This window comes from Punica granatum, chromosome 8 (assembly GCF_007655135.1).
Source record: "Punica granatum isolate Tunisia-2019 chromosome 8, ASM765513v2, whole genome shotgun sequence".
Taxonomy (NCBI): Eukaryota; Viridiplantae; Streptophyta; class Magnoliopsida; order Myrtales; family Lythraceae; genus Punica; species Punica granatum.
The window spans coordinates 13,356,858-13,377,809 of record NC_045134.1 but is presented as its reverse complement, the minus strand read 5'-3'; the positions used below and the strand labels follow the sequence as shown (position 1 = coordinate 13,377,809).

The 20,952-nt window shown below is 43.6% G+C and overlaps 1 protein-coding gene across 2 annotated transcripts; it reads right to left on the bottom strand.

The window, feature by feature from the left end:
• Window positions 1-3,996: 3,996 nt before the first annotated feature.
• LOC116188951 (delta-aminolevulinic acid dehydratase, chloroplastic) lies at window positions 3,997-8,712 on the bottom strand. 2 transcript variants are annotated; one of them, XM_031518403.1, is made up of 14 exons: window positions 8,605-8,712; window positions 8,382-8,459; window positions 7,968-8,295; window positions 7,597-7,708; window positions 7,437-7,510; window positions 6,957-7,025; window positions 6,772-6,855; window positions 6,611-6,680; window positions 6,162-6,217; window positions 5,222-5,343; window positions 5,032-5,103; window positions 4,860-4,941; window positions 4,688-4,765; window positions 3,997-4,491 (listed from the first exon to the last, which is right to left on the bottom strand). In XM_031518403.1, the coding sequence occupies exons 3-14, from the start codon at window positions 8,274-8,276 to the stop codon at window positions 4,324-4,326; spliced, it is 1,296 nt and encodes a 431-aa protein (XP_031374263.1). In that variant the 5' UTR covers window positions 8,277-8,295; window positions 8,382-8,459; window positions 8,605-8,712; the 3' UTR covers window positions 3,997-4,323. The 2 variants fall into 2 exon arrangements, with proteins under 2 accessions (XP_031374263.1, XP_031374264.1); XM_031518404.1 differs by lacking the exons at window positions 8,382-8,459; window positions 8,605-8,712 and having other exon boundaries at window positions 7,597-7,820; window positions 7,968-8,207.
• Between the last annotated feature and the right edge of the window lie 12,240 nt (window positions 8,713-20,952).

Genomic DNA, 20,952 nt, shown 5'->3' with positions numbered 1-20,952 from the left:
CATTGAATTTATACGACATACGTTGTTTTATTACTTATTAGTGGCTGTCACATTTTTATTATTCCACATGATAAAAATGAAGTAATTAATATATAAAAACTGTACAACAACTATTTGGCTAATGTAATCTAACCATAATCGATACAACAAACTATAGAAAAGCTAAATATTATCAAATAAATATGTAATCTAGTTATATGGTAAATTCAAATATGCAATATCATATATATATATAGTCAATGATTCTGTAGTATGTGTAATATAAACCTAATTGTTGGCATGTGTGGCTAAAGAACTCGTCCCATGGGGAATTCATTATCATATGTATGGAATATCACGTATGTATGGTAAAGTGAAATATGCAATATCATACACACACATATATATAGTCAATGATTCTGTAATATCTGTAATATGAACCTAATTATTGGCATGTGTGGCTAAAGGACTCCTCTTATGGGTATATAAATTTTAGGGTAAATTACATTGGTGGTCCAAAAAGTTTTAATAATGCATCGGGTTGGTTCAAAAAGTTTTTTTTTGCTACTTGATGGTATAAAATGTTTCAAAGTTGTAACATGATAGTACAAACCGTCATCTCGCCATTAACGCCGTCAAGCCGACACTGATGGTGCAAAACTGATTTTTGTGGGACGTTATATGATGGTGCAAAATGTTTTAAAGTTGTAATTTAATAGTATAAAATGTTTTACGTAAGTTACATGATGGTGTAAAATTTACAGTCTTGTAAAGGACGGCTTGACGGCGTCAATGACGAGATGACGGTTTGTACTATCATGTTACAACTTTGAAACATTTTGTACCATCAAGTAGCAAAAAATAAATTTTGGACCAACTTGATACATTATTAAAACTTTTTGGATCACCAATGTAATTAACCCTAAATTTTATTGAATATAATCTAGAGCTCTCATATAAATCACAACATCTCTTGGGCCGCCACTGCCTATTTGCTGGTTTTGGATTGAGATCATCTCCCCAAGGTGCACTCTTGAGTGTGTTTTAAAGGTTTTAGAGAGATGAAAATAGATTGAAACTTTATCACTTTTTCCGTTAAAAATAGCGAATAAATAGAGTAAGTTCTGTCAATTGTTTAATTATTGGGTCATTTGTTTATACAAAAGTTGTGTCATTCAAGGTTCAAATTCAAATCTTCCTAGCAGACAAAGGTTTCCCTTTTTTTTTAATCTCCCCAGCTCTCCCCCTGTACCTCTACAACAGACCGAAAATCCTCATTTTAACCCCTTTGCCCGGCACATCCGAGCTTTGTCCGGCGGGTCGGGCACCACCACCTCCGCCATCGGGAAGCTAAGACCCTCCTCTACCCTCTTGTAGTCTTAACTTTTTCGATGGCCCCATCTTCACACTTTTTCCATTTCTTTTCTTTTTTTCGGATGGTTAATGACGGTGCGGTGATGCGATTACGTTCGACTCCAAGGCAATGAGGGCGTCACCATCTCCTTCTTGACGACTCGAGTCGGACCTTCTCCATACAGCGGTTTTCTCCACTGTGGTGGTTTAGATTTGGTGGCTTAGGTGTTAGTCTCCTCAGAATGGTCTCCTCACGATGGTCTCATCACGGTGGTCTTCTCATGGAGCAACGGGACCACACCATGGCGGCTCAAACTGGTGGAATGGGTGGAGTTGGCTCTTCAGGCTGTGACAGCAACCCTCCCCTCCTCCTCTCCGTTCGACGGCTTGGTTCTCCTAAATAGTGGTGGCCTCCCGTTCCTTCCCGGATTCCGCGCTCCCTCTATCAGGCGGTCCGTCTGGTTCTGATGGAGGAGCTGAGCTGCGACTGTGTCGTTTGGGTCAGGTTGGGTTCGGGTCAGGTCGTGCTGGATCAAGATCGAGTCAGTTCATGACCGACCCACTGTGCTAGGATAATCTCCACCTCCCCGCTCATTTATTGGTCCATTTTTTTCCTCTTCTGTGGCGGCTTCTTATCTTCGGTCTTCCCACCATCTTTCTCAGTGACAGTATCCTTGCCTATCACGTCAAGGATTGCGATTTTGATCGGTTTGATCTTCTTCCCCTGTTCAAATCGATTTTTGTGGCTTGCCTTTTTGTTATTGATATGAACAGGTCAAGTCCCCTTTTGACGGTCTCTAGTTTGAACCGATCGAAGGAGCTCTAGTTGCTTAGCTGCTAGTTCAGTTGGTTTGATTGTCTTGGATTGGACTATTAGGGTTAGGTTGATTAAAATTGATTGATGATCAGTGGTTTGAACCGATCGACGAAGCTTTAGTTTCCTTGGTTTGATTGTCTAGGAGTTGCAATTTGTGGTGGGAGTCTGCGTTTGGATACCGACCCAAGACATCCTTCTTGCTCTATCTTCTGCAACGGAGACATAAATTTACCATGGACTAATGGACTGTACTGAGAATTCCCTTTACGGTTTTTACTGGGGTCTGTGGTGTATTGTTGCATGAAGGTGGTTGATCGGGATTCTTGGTTTCAGAATGGTTTACAATAATTGTAATGTTCTTACTTATTGTGACTGTTTAAGTCTAAGTTTCTTTGTAGTTTTGCTCAGCAGACTAACCAAGTGTCATGCTCTTGTAATTCATATGTAGTGCTTGGATATTTTCCTCTGTATTCGTTTTTGCAATGGACCTATGTATGCATTTGAATATCAATAAAGCATAATCGTTTGAAAAAAAAAATCAAATCTTCCTACTTTATATGGCAAAGAAAGAAATTATTCTTTCTATCAGACATACATATATATTACAGTATTTCTCTTCTTCTCTCTCTCTCTCTGTATATATATATTTTTTCAATTTTCGACTTCTTTGCCTCTCTATGTAGTTTCTCCTAATCCTAACTTTCTTTTTATCGAAAGTATTGAGGATTAATTCATTAATAGAAAGAGTACAGAATGTTCAAGAGAACACATAAATTATAAGATCAGAATAATCAGAAGCATATCCACCTAGGCAGAGTACATGCCATGTGCAAATGAATGAATTATGTATTTTTCTGATTTTGGCCACCACATACTATTTGTTTATAGTTTCTTCATTTCTTGTTTCTCCATTTGGATTTCTTTTTTTTTGGTATGCACCTAGTATTCGGAAGCCTAATGTACTCCAATTAATCCAGTCGAGTTGGGTGGTCAGTCTACTAAAGGGTAAAACTCTTCTAACGTGGATTTTCTCCATTCATATGACTAGAATTCAAAACTTTACTTAACGAAAGCAAGTGTCAAACCGCTCTCCGTCGGTTCTAACCCAAACATCTACCGTGAGTTAAAGAAGGTATGGAAGTGAAAGTAAATATATAAAAATTTATCAGTAGTGTAATAAAAATCATATTGTTATTTAAGCATGTACATTACATACATGCATATCCATGCCTGCATACAGGCATACAGGGATTGTGTTTGTGGAAAGAGTGAAAACAATCTAATCATCTTGGAATAAATAGTAGATAATCAAATGAGAACATATGCAAAATGAAAATCATTTTTTCATGTTTATCTACAAAACAAAAAAATGTGTAGCAAAACAATTCTTATATTTTCTTTCACAGAGGAATCCTCTCTTACGAAATTAGTAAATATATGTATAAATTGATCTAGATTATAATGAATATATCACATAAGATATATGTAAGAAAAGAACAAAATAAAATTTTAATTATTCTACACCAGTAGATTATAAGAATATCATTTGTCATATGAATTTAATATGGTTCCTTCTCCTGTGCGTGCCAATGGGGTAAATTCGGATTTTCCTTAATATATGCCTAGCATGCAGCTCCTTACTTTTCCATTTTCTCGTTATGCATCCCACCCAATATGGCATGTCAAGTCGGACTTTCATATGGCCAGAAAGAATAGACGTTAGCTTTGGTAAGACTAATGATGCATCAAAGCAACCATATCTAGTCGTATGTCCCATGGATTCCGCAAGACAACTTACATTCTCTAAATACCATCAACGATTTATGAACTTTATTAATTTCCAATAATTTATCAAACGAAGATCCGAAACTGCTTCTGCATTGAGAATTGTTGGATCCCGAATATTTGGCCGCAGAACTGGGACCGAACAATAATAATGAATATTCTCTTCAATTCAACTCTCAGTACATGTACCCGTAAATCAACAGTCTTGATTGACTCCATTCTTATTTCCCCCTGGATTAACTATCATTAACCTTTAAAGGAAAAAGAAAAAGAAAAAGAAAACAAAAAAAATAAAATAAAATGGCTCATGGGGGATTTCACCAACACTACAAAAGGCTCTGTCTGAACATATATCGCAACCGCTGCATCCTCTCACTCACCGGAGCTCCTCACCTCTTCTCCCCGCATAAACATCGGGCAGCTTGTAGTGCAAAGTAGGTGAGAATAATGTCAGCCCCTGCCCTCCGGAGGCACATCAGTGACTCCATCATGACCCGCTCTTCATCAATCATTTTGAGGACCCCACCAGCCTTTATCATTGAGTACTCTCCCGACACCTGAAGCCAAACAGTACACAGGTTTATTTGACAAAGAAACATGTGTGGAGTTTGAAGTATCTCTTAGAATGCGTTCTCGAGTCCATTCTGGACTTATTCTCTAACCTATCACATTTTATCAAGTGAGTCCTTAATCAAATCCAAAATTACGGATGGTGAACGGCTCTGATGAAGCACGGCCGGAAGAGGGAGTTACCTGATATGCAGCAATTGGTAGAGGAGAATTGTCTCGGAGAAGCCTTATAACATCCAAGTAAGGCAGACCAGGTTTCACCTGCCAGAGCAAGGTCAGTGGTTCAGGTTCGAGATATAAGAGGTTCACCAATTAATACAATCTCCTGATGAGCTGCAGAAAAATAGATACTGACCAGAAGAATGTCGGCTCCTTCGGCTTCATCAGCACGGAGCTCCACTAAAGCCTCCCGATAGTTAGCTGGATTCATCTGATAACTTTGTTTATTAAGAAACCAAAGTTAGTGTATTGAGGTAACCCACAAAAAGAGCCCCACAAAACATCCATAAAGAATGATGATTTCTTACGTCTTCTTGTCACCAAAACGTGGGTTAGAGTCCAATGCCTCTCTAAATGGACCATAAAACGAACTGGCATACCTGCAAATTAATACAGTCATACATGTCTGAGCGGAAATATGAAATTAGAAATGTAAATGGTATGGAAGGATACAAGGATGATCATGGGACTGAAAAAGATAGAAGCTCAAAAGTTTACTTCGCCGTGTAGGACATGATGGAAACATGCTGGAACCCTTCAGCATCAAGAGCTGCTCGAATTGCTCCAACTCGACCATCCATCATATCACTAGGGCTGACAACATCTGCCCCAGCTCGGGCCTATTGGAAAAATAACATGCATGAAGAACAAGTGAGCCAATAGACCTAAAACAAGGGATCATGTCATGGAATCAGAAGCAGAGTTACAGAAGCTGAGGTGAATTTAAAACCAAAAATCCATTAGTATTTTCTAAAATTTGAAAGTACTAGCTTTTTGTCAAAGGAGGCAAAGAAAAAGTAGCACTCTTATATTAATTAGGTGCCATTTCAGTATTACCATTAGCTAGCTTGAGTGTGTTGGAAATTGATCCATTATGCGAGAAATTTCCACGCAATGTGAAATACTTGCCGTATGTAGCTCTAGGGGATAAATTACAGCGGATGCAAGAGTAAAGCCTTTGCAAAGCTTTAATTTGGCACGCCAATAAATATAATGTAATTGAATCATTTTGCATAATCCCGAAAAATTAACTCAGTGAACAAGTAAAATGAGCAGCCTAAAAGTTAAGTTGGGTCTGAGATTGGTGACATAGTGCATCATCAAAGTGAACAAAGTTAACAAAGGGTAAGCAATACTGGGAAGACAGGCTCCATATGAAGTAATGTTGGGATGTAATTGTAGAGAGCAACTCTAAGAAACAAAATTGAGTTTTCTACAATACATCAGAAATTCTCTTCATATAGCATACCAAAAATGTTGAAAAGAGAGGACAAAACCACTATGCCGAAAGCCTTAATTGAAGCTACCTGGGCCCAAGAAAATCACCAATGCACGGAAGCAAAAAAGAGATCATTAGATTCTTTTAAAAGAATCCAAGATCATCCTATATTCCCAGCTCATAAAATGCCATACAGCAACTGACGGGAAGGAAATTTACCTGGGAAACGGCTTGCTTGCATAGCTGATGCACTGTTTCATCATTCAGTATAACCCCTGCAAACAGTCAAACAAATTACATCAGCAGAATAAATACCAAACGGATATTATAAAGATTCCACATAACAGTGCTTAGAGGGGTCAAAAACAATTTAAAGATATGAACTTGGCAGATCATTCCGTTTCTACCGAATGGATTATGAAGGAACCACATCTTTAGGCAGCTCGCACTGCAACGTGCAATGCATGTTACTATCAGAGACCTAAAAACAGCCTATCTGCAACCCTTGGATGCGATATGGATGGAGCAATTTGCATTCACCTAGGACATTTAAATATCTCAGTGTTGAAGTACCAAGCTCATCAAAGAGGTGAATTTCCTACGTCATCAAAGGGTGGAAAGGGAACAAAACCCTCTCTTTGCAAGCATGGCATTATGATAAAACTTACCATCTTCTCGAACAATACCATCATGCCCATCCGAGGAATAAGGATCCAAAGCAACATCAGTGTAGATAACCTACCACCAGATAAAAAATGAAATAAGAGATGCTTCTCGATGCAAATCGACTAGCTTTATCTTGAAAATAAATTTAGCTGTACCAACTTACGAGGTCGGGGTACTTATCCTTGAGCAATCTGATAGCTCGTGGAACCAAGCCATTGTCATTGTATGCTTCATCACCTGTGGGAGTCTGTTTACAAAGAAAGAAGTGAAAAAAAAAAAAAAAAGAAATGCAATTGCTTGATCATTCTATATACCAAAAAGAAACAAAAGCAAAAGCAGAATAACAACCTTCAAAGCATCAGGAACTTTGGGGAAGAGTACAACACTGTTGACACCAACATCCCGAGCTTTCCCAACCTGCACATTTAGATCCTTCCTTTAGGAGACTACACCTAGCTGTGCGCTTCTTATTGCATTCAAGCTTTGTAAATGCTGTGGAATATTGTCTAAAAGGAAAAATCCTATCCAAGGGATAGAACTAGGATCAGACTAAGCATCAGTAAGCACATTATCTCAAAGAACATAGATTTCACATTTCAAATTCAGTCCCTTGTATTAAATGCCTCACAAGTAGATTGTCAAAATCAGAAAAAGGTGCCAACATAGTGAATGATTTCAGTGAGTATCCTGCTCTTCTCTCTATAAACCAGCCAAAACGAAATCACATCATTAATAATGACGATACCATAAAAGGGTTGACAATCTTGCTTTCAGCGGTCCTCTAAGTAAAGAACTCATTTCTTAAGGGAGAAGATTGAGCAAAATCACCTCCTCAATTAGTCCATGCCTCCACCCAAGCCTATAGCATCCAGGCATAGCTCCGATTGGTGTATCCTCCTCACCTGTGAAACCTCATAAATAAGTAATTGTGAAGATACAAGTTTAGGACAGTCCTCGAAAGGCAGTCCAAAAGACAGGTCTGCTTCACCTTCATGAATGAAAAGCGGGTATACAAAGTTTCCAGGTGAGAGATTAGTTTCCTGGAAGGATGCCCTCATTGCAGGAGTCCTCCGATTACGACGAGGACGCCGACTAAGTGGCTGGTACAGATCACCAACAAGTGAATCAGCTCTCACGAACTCGATCAAGACCATTTTTCTTGATGAGCAGCAAATGAAAATGAATATTGATCTAACAAATCTTCAGTATACACTGCCAAGAAAACATCGCCATCATTCATGTCCTAAACTTAAGAACAATTAAACCCTGGATGTTCGATGGATTACTCTATCACAAAATATAACTACTGAACTCAATATTCAATAGTCCATTCAACTGGCAAGAGCAGCTCATGCTTACCAGAGAAGAGACCACAGGGGTTCCAGCGGGAGAGGCAGGTTTCGGAGGAACAGGAGGGGCATCCGGAGCATTCCCAGCCACTACGGCAGCCTCACATTCCGCATCAGTCATCCCGAGCTTCTTAATGGACTCATCGCGCTTCTCGCTCGCCCTCACGGCAAACAGCCGCCGAGCATTCATCGCAGTTTTAACAGTAACGGAAGCATTGAACTTCAAGCCGGTGTTTGGTCGGAGACCCACATAGTTTTGGCAGTCGGCGCCCTCGGCAGAACGGACACCGCAGGGAGCAGTGAACATCGCAGAGGCCATGGTTCAATCACAGAAGCCCCTGAATTAATTACGAACAATTAATGGCTAACGCAGTCAAAATTAAGGGTCGGGACGGAGCCCATTAGTCAAAGATGCGGCGTTTACCGAATCAGAAAGTGGGGTGGGACGATTTGAAGATGAACTTCGCTCAAATGGGCTGAAGCTGATTCTTTTACCAAGAAGCTGAGCTCCGGCGAGCTCGAAATGAAAGACCCAGATGAGAAGCAAAGTAAGGAAGCGGAATTCAGCTGGACCGAACCTTGATGGCGAGAGAGAGAGAGAGAGATGGCGACAGAGAGAGATGAGAGGGTCAGGAGAGGGAGGTGACCTTATCTGAAGGATGATGAGATCAGGGGAGCCAATGGGGAAGGGAGTCTTCCGGCGAAGATGAGAATTTGGCCGCTTGATTCATCTCTTTGTCCGACTCTTTTTTAGCCAGCAAACATTTCTCCGTAGTTGGTATATATATTATATATAATATATATATCTTACTAAACTTTTATTGCTCTATTGAATTAATCAAATATAGTTTTTTTTTTTATATTTAGATTTGAATTTTCGAGCGTAGCCGAGATAATCTTCCTTCCTATCCATTTTGTATTTTTTGGATAAATTATTTAATTGTTAGAAAATACTATATCATATCATATCCAAATAAATGTCAAAGTCCGCACCTTAAAATTTTCGATTTGAGTGTAAAGCAATTTGCTTCCGACATTTGGTAAGTAACTTGTGTTCTCTATCTTAATATAGCATTTCATAACTAACTTAAGTTTGATTTAATTTAATTTAGTATGATTTGAGGAGACGAAAATAAAAGTAGTTGGGAAAACTATGTGAGAGAATTTGAAAATGAAAAAAAAAAGTAATGATTGTATTGATAAGTTGAGGAAAAAATGTTGAAATTAAGAAAAAGTATTGAATAGTTAAGAGAATTTAATATTAAAAAATTAATTGTACTAATAGACAAAAAAACGTATGAGAAAGAATTTAAAAAAATAGATAAAAAGTAATAATTATATTGTTAAATTGAGGAAAAAGTTAAGTTAAGTTAAGTAAAATCAAACTTCGTTACCAAACATACATTTACACATGTCCTTGACCTTCATAAAAAAAAAAGTACTTAATTTCATTTAGTGAATCCTCTAGTCAAATGAGTTATATGCGTGGCACATGATGTCTTTCAAGGGACAAATAAGTCATTCACGTGATATCGATTGAGATCTCTCATATCGGCTTAGGACCACCCATCCAGCCCCCTCAAACCCACCCCCCCAACCCGTGGCCCCCCACCCACAAAAAAAAAAAATCTATCAAGCTAATGATCCTCCAAGAGAATCCGTATCCTTCCCCCCAGGCCCCTTGAAAACCAATGTCACCCCCGACTCAAGAAATCTCAACTAAAACAAATTATTTTAATTTATGAGAGATGCACATGAATCTAGGACAACGGTAATGCATTGGATTTTAACAGCATGGGTATCTGTTGTGGCCCATAAAGGCCAACCCATACATTCAGGTTCCTTGAGTGTAGGCGTAAGTACAGTTTCAGTAAGGAGCATGAGTGACTTGGCTCACGTTAGTTTCGTGAGTACTTGTAAGGGAAGTAGGTGAGAGATATATATACTTAGCTTTGTACTCTTAAGCAATCATCATCATCATCATAATAACAAATTTCATTCCTCTATCATTCTATGTTCCCTTTCTCAAATTTCTTTTCTCCCTTTCTATTTCTTTTCTCTCGAGGTTAGTCATCAGGGACTAACAATTTGGTGTCAGAGTCGAGTCTTGGGCACTTCAAGCTGGAGAAGGGCTTCCAACACATGGCGAAGGGAACTCAATTGAAGACCATGAAAGATCATATCTAAGGCCTAGAGCAAAAGCTGGAAAAAAAATTTTGGAGTCTACGAGCATAGGAGACTCGATCGTGAGGAGAGCAAGAACCAGCTCTCTGAGATGTTTGAGAAGATGGTGACATTACTAGAGAAGAACGTAGTTGCAAAATCAGTCACGACAACAAACTCCCCATACCGTGTGAACACTTCGCTATTGCCTAAACCGATGATGCGGAGGCATCATCGACGCCATGGTTCAAACTAAAGATCAATTTCCCTCGCTTCGATAGGGGGAATCCACGGAGTTGAATTCGTTGCAGTAAGAGATCTTTCATACCGAACTAAGTGGAGGAGACTCATAAGGTAGAGATGGCGGCGATGTATCTTGACGACAAGGTTGACTTGTGGTTACATGGATTTCTGGCTACTCGCAAAGTCATCAGCTAGTCGGAGTTCAATGAAGCCTTAGAGGTTCGACCTGAGCCCAGAGGATCCAATAGAGGAGTTCAACAAGTTATGCTAGAGAAGTATAGTCATTGAATATCAGGAGAAATTTGAGGAGCTTCGCTCCTTGATGCTAGGTCCAAACCTAATGCAAATCGTAGCACGACTTCAAGGGATCCGGTTCAAATTCCAATTGGACAGATTACGCGAGCACGAGCAAAGAAGTTTAAAGATGAACTCAACGGCCTGATTGAAGAGGTTTAGGCTCAAGCAAATTCATGGAGGCCTATTGGACATAAACCATGTGATCAACAAAAATCCCTCAACATGATTCAAGTTATAGAAGATTCCGGACAAGGCTAAATTCAACAAGTGTTTGAGGAAGCTTCTAGAATATTTGATGATCAAGAGAAGATATCATCAGATTTGTTTAAAGTTTAAATCTCATAGAGATATTCTAGGGGTATTTAGATTTCATATCTTTATAGATTATGTCATATCTCTATCGATATTCTAGGTTTTAATTTCCTTATCTTTAGGAAGAGATATGGCCAGATTATGGTTACTTTATATCTATATATATATTCATCTTAGTCAATTTTTAATGAAAGGAACATTCAGAAAATTGTGAGAGTATTCTCTTTGGTTCTTGAAGAACTAATTCGAACTTATCGGAAGTTTCTGTGGCGTTCATCATCGACTTATCAAACGGCTTTCCACCACCGTTTGTGGCGTCTTCATCGACTTATCAAGCGGCTTTCCACCACCGTTTGTGGCGTCTTCCTATATACCGAGGTTCTTGTTTCGCATTAAACAATGGGTTGAGGTCAGTTATACCAAAGTTCTTGTTTTTGTCGTAAACAACGGATCGAAGGTTTGTCACTCAAATCTGATCGTGGAATGATCTTGGGTTCCTTTAGTTGTCAGGTCTCGTCATTCTTGGAGGGAATCGCATCAGAACCCTTCCCTTTCGGAGTCCTATTCCATCTCGAGTTTCATTAGTAGACTAAAAGACGGTATTATACCCATCATTAATCTGTTCAAACCACAAACCTTGGCCCTCTCCTTTGAGCAAGCCAAAGGGGGTGGTCTCTCCCACACCGTTCCTAGGATGGCACCATCAGAGTCCAAATTGAAGGAGGGCGACCCTGTGAGTACTACTGCTTGACCCAGTCACACACTTTCCAATACTGGGAAGGGAAGCATTGAAAGGAAGAAGAAGTGTGGGTCTTGTTATCATTGTAAGAAGTACTTCTTGGATCACCAATGCAAGACATGTCTACTTAATAACATAAGTAGGATGGAGGAGGAAACTAAAGAAGCGGCTAAGGAGCAAAATGACATCACGGGAGATGAAGAAGACCCAATCGAGATCTCTGTGCACGCTCTAGCTAGTAGTGTAGCCTACAACAACATTCGAATCAATGGAATGGCGAAAAAGAGGCCAATTTTTTTCTTGATTGATAGTGACTCTACCCATAACTTCCGCCCAGTTGACCGGGCATTCCTCCGGCTCATCATAGGAGACCTGCCCCTACTTGCTGATTCTCCCATCGATTGGACCCTGCTCAGAACAGCAATAAGCTTTTGGGACACTCAGCACGCCGCATTCAACTTTCAGGGGACAGAACTAGCCCCTACAGTAGAAGAATACGAGGCGCTCATTCAGAGGCCCATGCCTACTCGCGATATTGTGGTGCCCAACCAGTATGCCACGACACAGAGTAGACTAGCCGTTCTTTTAGGCCTTCGCGGTGAAGAAATTCGTCGCGAGTTTCAGTATGGATAGGAGCATGGCATTAGGACTGAATGGCTTATAGACTTCATACACATCCGTGCACTCCGTGCTACCGGAGAGTTTTATCAGCGTGACGCCTGCCACGGATTCATCATGCTCATCTTCAGGACTATTTTGTTCCCGCACACATCTGACCTCATAGACGGGCCACACGCCCAAGTCGTCCTCCAAGTGGTAGGAGGCCATAGTTATATTGAAGCCGTCGTGGCTGAGATTGTTCGGTCTTTTGACTATGTACGAGAGGTTCGGTGCGGCAGAATGAGAAGGTCTCCGCACCTCCTGCAGATTTGGCTCCTCGCACACATCAGACCATTCGGCTTATCCCACCCATTTTCCTACATCACTGACGAACGCTCCCTCATCGCTCGTTTGCTTCATATGTTTCAACCTTTTGAGCGTAACTACACATTGGAGGCAATTCATGGAGGATCTTACTCCAGCACAGTTTCTGTTGGCCGCTCACTAGAATCCCGGCGGTCCCATGGCTATTGGATGTCCATCAGTGGTAGGACTTCCTTTAATCAGTCATTTGGGGAGCACACTTGTTTTCCCAAGCCGAGTCATCAGACAACTCGGTGGCTTACAGGATATTCCTACCGAAGCGGACCGTACTCCTCACCGGTTCATGTGGGCAGACACTTCAGCTTCGCTCCCAGAGAGGTTTTTACGAGTCCGAGAAGCTCGACGCTTGTGGGGTATGCAAACTATTCAGCGGCTTTATTTTCCGGAACACCCCACTGATGAGGAGCAAGTTTTTTCTGCTACCACGGCGTATGGGCTCAGTTTCACCCGCAGGAATTAGCACATGTTCATCAGCCTCGAACGACACCGATTCCACGAGCTCCCTCAGTATCCGTTCCCAATGCCGAGAGTTCCGCCCAGGCCGCAGCACGCACAGAACTGTAGTCTATCAGGGAAGAACAAGATCGACTCAGATGCAAGCTCGTTGACACTCGCGCAGAGTTTGCAGAGCACAGAGAGCTCCAGAGGGAACTAGCTCACGCACACGCGCACATTGCGAACCAAGACCGGGAGATAGCGCGTTTGAGCTCTACGTTGGACCAAGCGCGGGGAAAAAAGCGCAAAGTCCCCCATCCTTGAGTTCAGTAGTCAGCAACGTCTTTTTGCCCCCGTTTAGACCTACGCAATGCTCACTCGGCTGTCGGGCGTAGTAGGGTGTCGGTTTTATGTTTACATTCCTTTCTTTTTCAAAAGTACTATCTTTGTAAATTATGGAACTTGAATCAAGTCGATGTAATGGCATTAGTGTTTTGAATTCATGCATTTCATACAGTTCATTCATTTACTTCATTTATTTTGACATTCGAGTCAATCAAACAGCAATCGTGCTTATACATTTATATATACAGGTGCTCACAACTGGCGTAGCATCGATATCCAACTCGTGCACACGTAAGAATGGCAGAGGAGCAACAACTCGCTATTTATGAGGAAGACGCACCGCCGACGCCGGCACACTCCCCGTCGCAAGGCACACATGTTATACCGCCTGCAACACCCACTACAGCTGCAACTTATTTAGGCGCTCCTTCAATGCCTTTTCCTCCTCCGACGGTACAGACGGCATCCAACGTCATTGACCCCGTGCGCTTCACCGCACTCGAAGGAATGGTGAATCAACTGGCTGCCAACATGAACACCAACATGGCAGAACTTATAACCATGCTCCGAGACCATAATCGGGCTTCTTCAAGCTACACTCCCCCTCCGGAGCACGGGACAATCGTAGATCCGAATCCGGTAGTCCCACCGATCTATGTTACGGATAGTGAGGAGATGTCTTTATCCACAATGACATACGTACCGGCAGTCCATCCAGTCAGCGATCCTATTCCACCGCCGCCCGCTCCTACATCCGTCGCTTTGCCTCCAGCGGCTTTCCTATCGGTGGATTCCGCTATACATACGTTGCCGCTGCTTACCATAACGGCTCAACCTCCAACTTACACCGTTCCACCACTGACAGTTCCTGCAGTCACGATTACATAAGCCCCTGCTCCCACCGCGAACCGTTTTCCTTTCCAAGCTCCACAACCCCAAGCAAGCTTCTCTTACCCAGCTCCACTACCCCTAAATGTTCCTCCCACTAAACCGGGCATGCCTATTCAGGCCGCCCCTGCAGCTCTACCAACAAACATTCCTCCTAACGCGGAGAATGAACAGGAGAGGAGAATAAGAAGAATTGAGGAAACCATCCGAGCCCTCCAAGCAGGTAGTTCTCGTTTTGATTACAGTGATATCAACTGGAATCTATTCCCGGGCATGCGATTGCCTCAGAAGATCAAGATTCCAGAATTCAAAAGGTATGATGGGACGAACGACCCACGACATCATCTCCGCCATTATCAGAGTAAAATGATGCAGTACTGGGATTATGAGGAATTTGTCATTCAGACATTCCAGGACAGTCTTGCGAGATCAGCATTAGATTGGTTCATGACGTTGAAAGCTGACGACATCCCCACTTGGACTGATCTCTCTCAGAAGTTCCTAGACCAGTATCAATTCTACGCGAAGACACCCCGACCCTCCTAGAGCTGAGCACCAAGGAGATGAAGGAAAATCAGGCTTTCGAAGCCTATGCAGCGGAGTGGAGGGGAAAAGCCGCAAAGCACATTCCCCCAATTACTGAGCGACAGCAAGTTCAGCTGTTTCACTCCACACTCAGGGGTGCATACTACTCACATCTTTTGGCTCATACCTCATTATTCTCGGACTTGATCGAAGCAGGAAAGAAGCTTGACATGGGCATCAAGTTGGGGAGGATCGAGGGACTGACTAAGAAGAAAGAAGAAGAAGCACCGAAGAGACACACTGCCAGTACCTCCAAGAGGGCCAAAGATGTCACCGTTAATGCTGTCAATCCGGGACGTCAATCCCCGCAGCAATTTTCGATGAATTATACACCTCCACCGCCGGTTCACAAGCCTATGCACATCCTGTACAATACACGCCGCCCTATCAAGCACATCAGGCATATCATCCGGCTTCACCGCTCATTATTCAGCCACCGCCGCCACAACAACACGCCCCGACTCAAAGCAGAGCCCCGGCTTCAAGACCTTCTCAGCCGGCACAGCGGAGCAACACTGCCCCACTGTACCCGCGGAAGCAATACACACCCTTGCCGGCGTCTCTATCCCACATATACCAGCAGCTCTTGGCAGGCAACAAGATCCAATCGGAGGCACCTCACCCCAATTTCGATCCAACAGTACAAATCAGAGCATTCGCTGTGAATTTCATCAGGGTGCTCCGGGTCATACAACTGACAACTGTTGAAGATTTCGAGAGAAGATACAGGAGATGGTTGATACGAAGCAAATCTCCTTCAACGAGGTAAAGCCACCGAACGTACGAGCTAATCCTCTCCCTAATCATGGGTCGGGCTCAGGGCCTACTATCAACATGATCAGCATAGGCGCCATTGGAGAAGACAAAGATGCGCAGGAGACCCCGGTCCCATTCATTATCGAACATGTCCCAGCGAAAATAGCAGTTGCATCCGCCCCATTCGTCATTGAGGTTCCTGCAAAGGAGCCATATCAGGACAGCCGGGTTCCCTGGAGTTACGGTGATAGTGTTGCCAATGCAGAGCAAGAGCTGAGCGCGATGGGCATCACGCGCTCGGGAAGGGTTTAGCAAGGCCTGGAACCTGTTGACAAAGGGAAAGCTCCCGCCGCTGCATTCAGGGACAATGTGAGAGCTGAATCTATTCCAACGAAGAAAGTGACAGAAGAGGAAGCTGAGGCTTTCATAAATGTTATTAAGCAAGCGAATACAAAGTGGTGGAACAAATGGGCAAGTCACCGGCCCACATTTCGCTGCTTGCACTACTTCTAAGTTCCGAATCGCATCGTGACGCTCTTCTGAAGGTTCTCACTGCAGCGCAAGTTCCAAAGGAGACCGCACCGCAAAGGATCGAGGAGACTGTGAGTTCTATCTTCTCGAACCAGATCTCCTTTTCTGAAGACGAAATTCCCTCGGAGGGTCAAGGACACTTGCGGGCATTACACATTGTCTGCAAGTGTAATAATCATGTCATCGGTCGAGTCATGATCGACAACGGCTCTGCCTTGAACATTTGCCCCGTCTCCACGTTGAAGCAGATGAATGTGGACATGAGCCGTATCCGTGGAAGCAAGACAACTGTTCGAGCCTTCGATGGCTCAAGGAGAGAAGTGAATGGGGAAATCGATCTTCTCATCGACGTGGGACCTTGCTCGTTCTCCATCACCTTCCAGATCCTCGAAATCCCTAATGCTTTTAGTCCCTTGCGAGGAAGACCCTGGATTCACGCTGTCGGCGTTGTTCCCTCCTCGTTGCATCAGAAACTCAAATTCTTTGTCGAAGGTAAGCTCATCACTGTCAACGGCAAAGAGGACTATACGATATACAAGGAGACAGCCGTCCCTTATGTCAGCATCGGTGAAGATCAGAACCTGCCCTTCCACTCCTTTGATATTATCTCCGTGATCCGAGACTACGGAGAAGTCGGTCCGTCACGGGCTGATCGCATGATAGGAAAGGTTCTGCTGAAGAGCGGATACGTCCCTGGAACCGGTCTTGGGGCGCATGCATAAGGAGTCCTTCATCCAGTTCAGGTGGAGGAATATCGTAATAGGAGGGGACTCGGTTTTCGCCCCTCCTGCCATGAGATTGTCCACGCACGCCGCGGTAAGCACTTTCATCATCTTGCGGCACATAACAGAAAGCTCCCCAGGGGCATCCCAGTTCCACCCCTCTCGCACTTCTTCCCTGGGCCACCGCTCGTTGTCAGAGGCACATTTGATACCGCACCATCTGAGTCAGAGGACTCTTCCTCAGATACGACTGAAGAGTTCTTTGCACAGCCAGCCGTGTATGCCATTACGGAGGAAACATCTTCCAGGGTACCTATCCGCCTGGCACAAGAGGACGAGGAGCTGACAAATTGGACCGTAGTCCCATGCTATTCGGCCGTAGTCGTCGATGTGTAAGACAATCCTTGTACAAATAATGCCACCCGCATGTTGGCAAAGCCATAAGCCGCGTGACGGAAGAGGGATTATTTTGTTATGGCTTGTTAATAAAATCCCTATATGCACTTTTTGAATTCTTGTGTCTAAATTCTCTCCCTCACTCTCATTTTCGACGCTTTAATTTCTGAAACAATTTCCTTCCATTTCCAAGCTCCAATCGAATCCAAATCACGGATATAACGATTCAAATCCACCCGAAAGACGCTTCGAAAAGCCCTTACCCACATACTTTGAAAAAGGGCTTGACGAGGACAATCACGTGTCCGAGATAGAGGAGAGTTTGCATCGTCTCGAAAACCACCAACTCACCTCCGTCGAGCCAACTGAAGAAATAAACATTGGCACCGCAGAAGAACCACCCACCCTTAGAATCGGGACGAGACTCGACCCTGCACAGAGATCTCGGATGATCGATTTCTTAACAGAGTATCAGAAAGTCTTTGCTTGGTCCTATGCTGACATGCCAGGCTTAGATCCCTTGATCGTGAAGCATTTCCTCCCGCTCGACACTGAAAGATTCTCGCCCAAACGCCAACAGTTACGGCATCAACGTGCCGACCTTCTCTTACGCATTAAGGAAGAGGTCATCAAGCAGGTAGATGCGGGATTCTTGGAGGTATGCAATTACTCTGAGTGGGTAGCGAATATCGTCCCGGTTGAGAAAAAGAACGGGAAAGTCAGAGTCTGTATCGACTATCGAGACCTTAACAGGGCCAGTCCTAAGGATAACTTTCTACTACCCCATATTGATGTTTTGGTGGACAATACAGCACGTCACACACAATTCTCCTTCATGGACAGTTTTTCTGGATACAATTAGATTCAGATGATCGAGGAAGATAAGATCAAAACGACGTTCATCACGATGTGGGGGACGTTTTGTTACAAGGTTATGCCTTTCGGTCTCAAAAACGTCAGGGCAACCTATCAGCGGGCAATGGTCACTCTCTTTCATGACATGATGCATAAAGAGATTGAGGTCTATGTCGACGATATGATTGCGAAATCCAAAGAAGGAGAAGATCATCTAGTTAATCTCAAGCGACTATTTGACCGTCTCAAGAAGTACAAGCTCCGACTCAACCCGGCAAAATGCACCTTCGGTGTCAAGTCGGGTAAGTTGTTAGGATTCGTAGTCAGTGAAAAGGGAATTGAGGTTGACCCCGACAAAGTCAAGGCGATCATGGAGTTGCCTCCTCCGTCGACAAAGAGCAAAGTAAGGAGCTTTTTAGGACGGCTGAATTACATCGCACGCTTCATTGCAAATCTTACAGACAAATGCCAACCGCTCTTCCGCCTGCTTTGCAAAAATGCAGTGGTTGAGTGGGACAATGAGTGTCAGAAAGCTTTCAATACAGTCAAGGCATATCTGATTCAGCCGCCGGTGTTAGTCCCACCTTCACTGGATCGTCCTCTCATTTTGTACCTGACAGTACGCCGACAATCTCTCGGGTGCATGTTAGGACAAAAGGACGATTCCTCGCATGCAAAGCAAGCAATTTATTATTTAAGCAAGAAGTTTACTGAAGGGGAGTCTAACTACCCTAAAATAGAGAAAATGTGTTGCGCGCTCGTGTGGGTCATGCAAAGGCTCCGGCAGTACACTCTCTTCCACACCATCCGTTTGTTGTCCAAGACGGATCCGCTGAAGTACCTGCTTGATAGTCCGTCCTCCATGAGGAACATAGCGAAGTGGCGTTGTCAACTGACGGAGTACGACATCGAATACGTGTCGCGCACATTAGTGAAGGGCCAAGCGATAGTAGATTATCTAGCAGAGTTCCCAATTGTCGATGACACACCAATCAACTCTGACTTTCCAAATGAAGGGATCCTCCTAGTGAATGATGAGGAGGAAATCCCTAGATGGAAGATGTACTTCGATGGTGCAGTCAATTCCACCGGGTCGGGTATTGGCTCTGTGCTGATATCCCCTGAAGGACGCCATTTCCCAGTTGCAGCAAAGATTGACTTCTCCTGCACCAACAACATAGCCGAATATGAGGCATGTATCCTCGGCTTGCAGGCGGCGATCGATCTCAAAGTCAAGGAGCTCAAAGTGTTTGGAGATTCCATGCTCACAATCTTTCAGACACTCAAACAGTGGAAGACGAATGATCCCAATCTGGTGCCGTATCACGAGTATCTCGAGGACTTAGTGGAGAACTTCGAGAAAGTCTCGTTCACATATACACCACGCATGAAAAACCAATTTGCCGATGCACTCGCAATGCTCGCTTCCATGATGAGCATCACAAAAGAGAATCTCATCGAGCCCCTCGAGTTCGAGATTGCTCAGGGCCCTGCCCATTGCGATATAATTGAGGTTGTTGATGGCGAACCTTGGTATGTGGACATTAAGCATTTGCTGCAAACCAGCCAATTCCCTGCTTTTACTGATCGTCATGACCGGAGAACTCTTCGGCGCATTGCAGCAAATTTCTTCCTGAGCGGTGAGACTCTCTACCGCCGTTCATTTGACGCCACACTACTACGGTGTGTCGACGGAAATGAGGCATGACGTCTCATAGAAGAAGTACACGAAGGAAATTGCGGACCGCACATGAACGGGCTCATGCTAGCGAAGAAGCTCATGCGACTTGGTTACTTCTGGTCCACAATGGAAACTGACTGCGTCAAGCATGTCAGGCACTGTCATCTGTGCCAAGTATACGCGATTCAGATCAAAGCCCCGCCCAATGAACTACATCCAATGGCAGCTCCATGGCCCTTCTCAATGTGGGGAATGGACATAATTGGTCCAATAAACCCCAAAGCATCCAACGGACACTTGTTCATATTAGTAGCTATCGATTACTTCACCAAATGGATCGAAGCTATCACTCTTGCGTCAGTTACCGCAAAGGTCGTAGCACGGTTCCTCAAGCGCGACATCATTGCACGCTACGGGGCTCCTGCGACTCTCCTCACAGACAATGCCAAGAACCTAAACAACAAACTCATCGACGGTGAATTACAAGAACTGGCACGAGATGCTCCTGTTCGCGCTCTTGGCTTATTGGACATCTGTTCACTCGTCCACAAGGGAAACCCCGTACTCTTTGGTCTACGGTATGGAAGCAATTCTTCTAGTCGAAGTGGAGATTCCTTCTATGAGAGTCCTTGCCGAGTCCAAACTCAAGGAAGCAAAATGGGCCAAGCAGCGCTACGAACAGCTTAATCTCATCGATGAGAAGCTGCTAACAGCACTTTGCCACGGTCAATGCTATCAGCAAAGAATGGCCCGAGCATTTAACAAGAAAGGTCGTCCCCGCGAGTTCAGCCCCGGCGACCTCGTCTTGCGAAAAGTCTTGCACATCGCCCCAGACCACAGGGGCAAATTTGCTTACAAGTACGACGGTCCCTTCATCGTTAAAGAAGTCTTTGACGGAGGGGCAATCATTCTCAATGATATCAACGGAAACGAGAACGCTCTTCCAGTCAATGCTGATGCTCTTAAGAAATACTATCCGTGATGGTGTTTCTCTCATCCCACTACGGGTGTTTTCTCAAATGCACATTACATTTTATCTTTCTTCGCATGTACAATCCCCAGC

What these genes read in the sequence shown, in the direction of transcription:
- LOC116188951 (XM_031518403.1), bottom strand. Translation starts at nt 8,276, where the DNA reads ATGGCCTCTGCGATGTTCACTGCTCCCTGCGGTGTCCGTTCTGCCGAG. An exon ending in CCCCTGTGGTCTCTTCTCTG is followed by an intron (nt 7,709 to 7,967) that starts GTAAGCATGAGC and finishes GATCTGTACCAG; the next exon opens with CCACTTAGTCGGCGTCCTCG. An exon ending in CGTTTTGGTGACAAGAAGAC is followed by an intron (nt 4,942 to 5,031) that starts GTAAGAAATCAT and finishes TAATAAACAAAG; the next exon opens with TTATCAGATGAATCCAGCTA.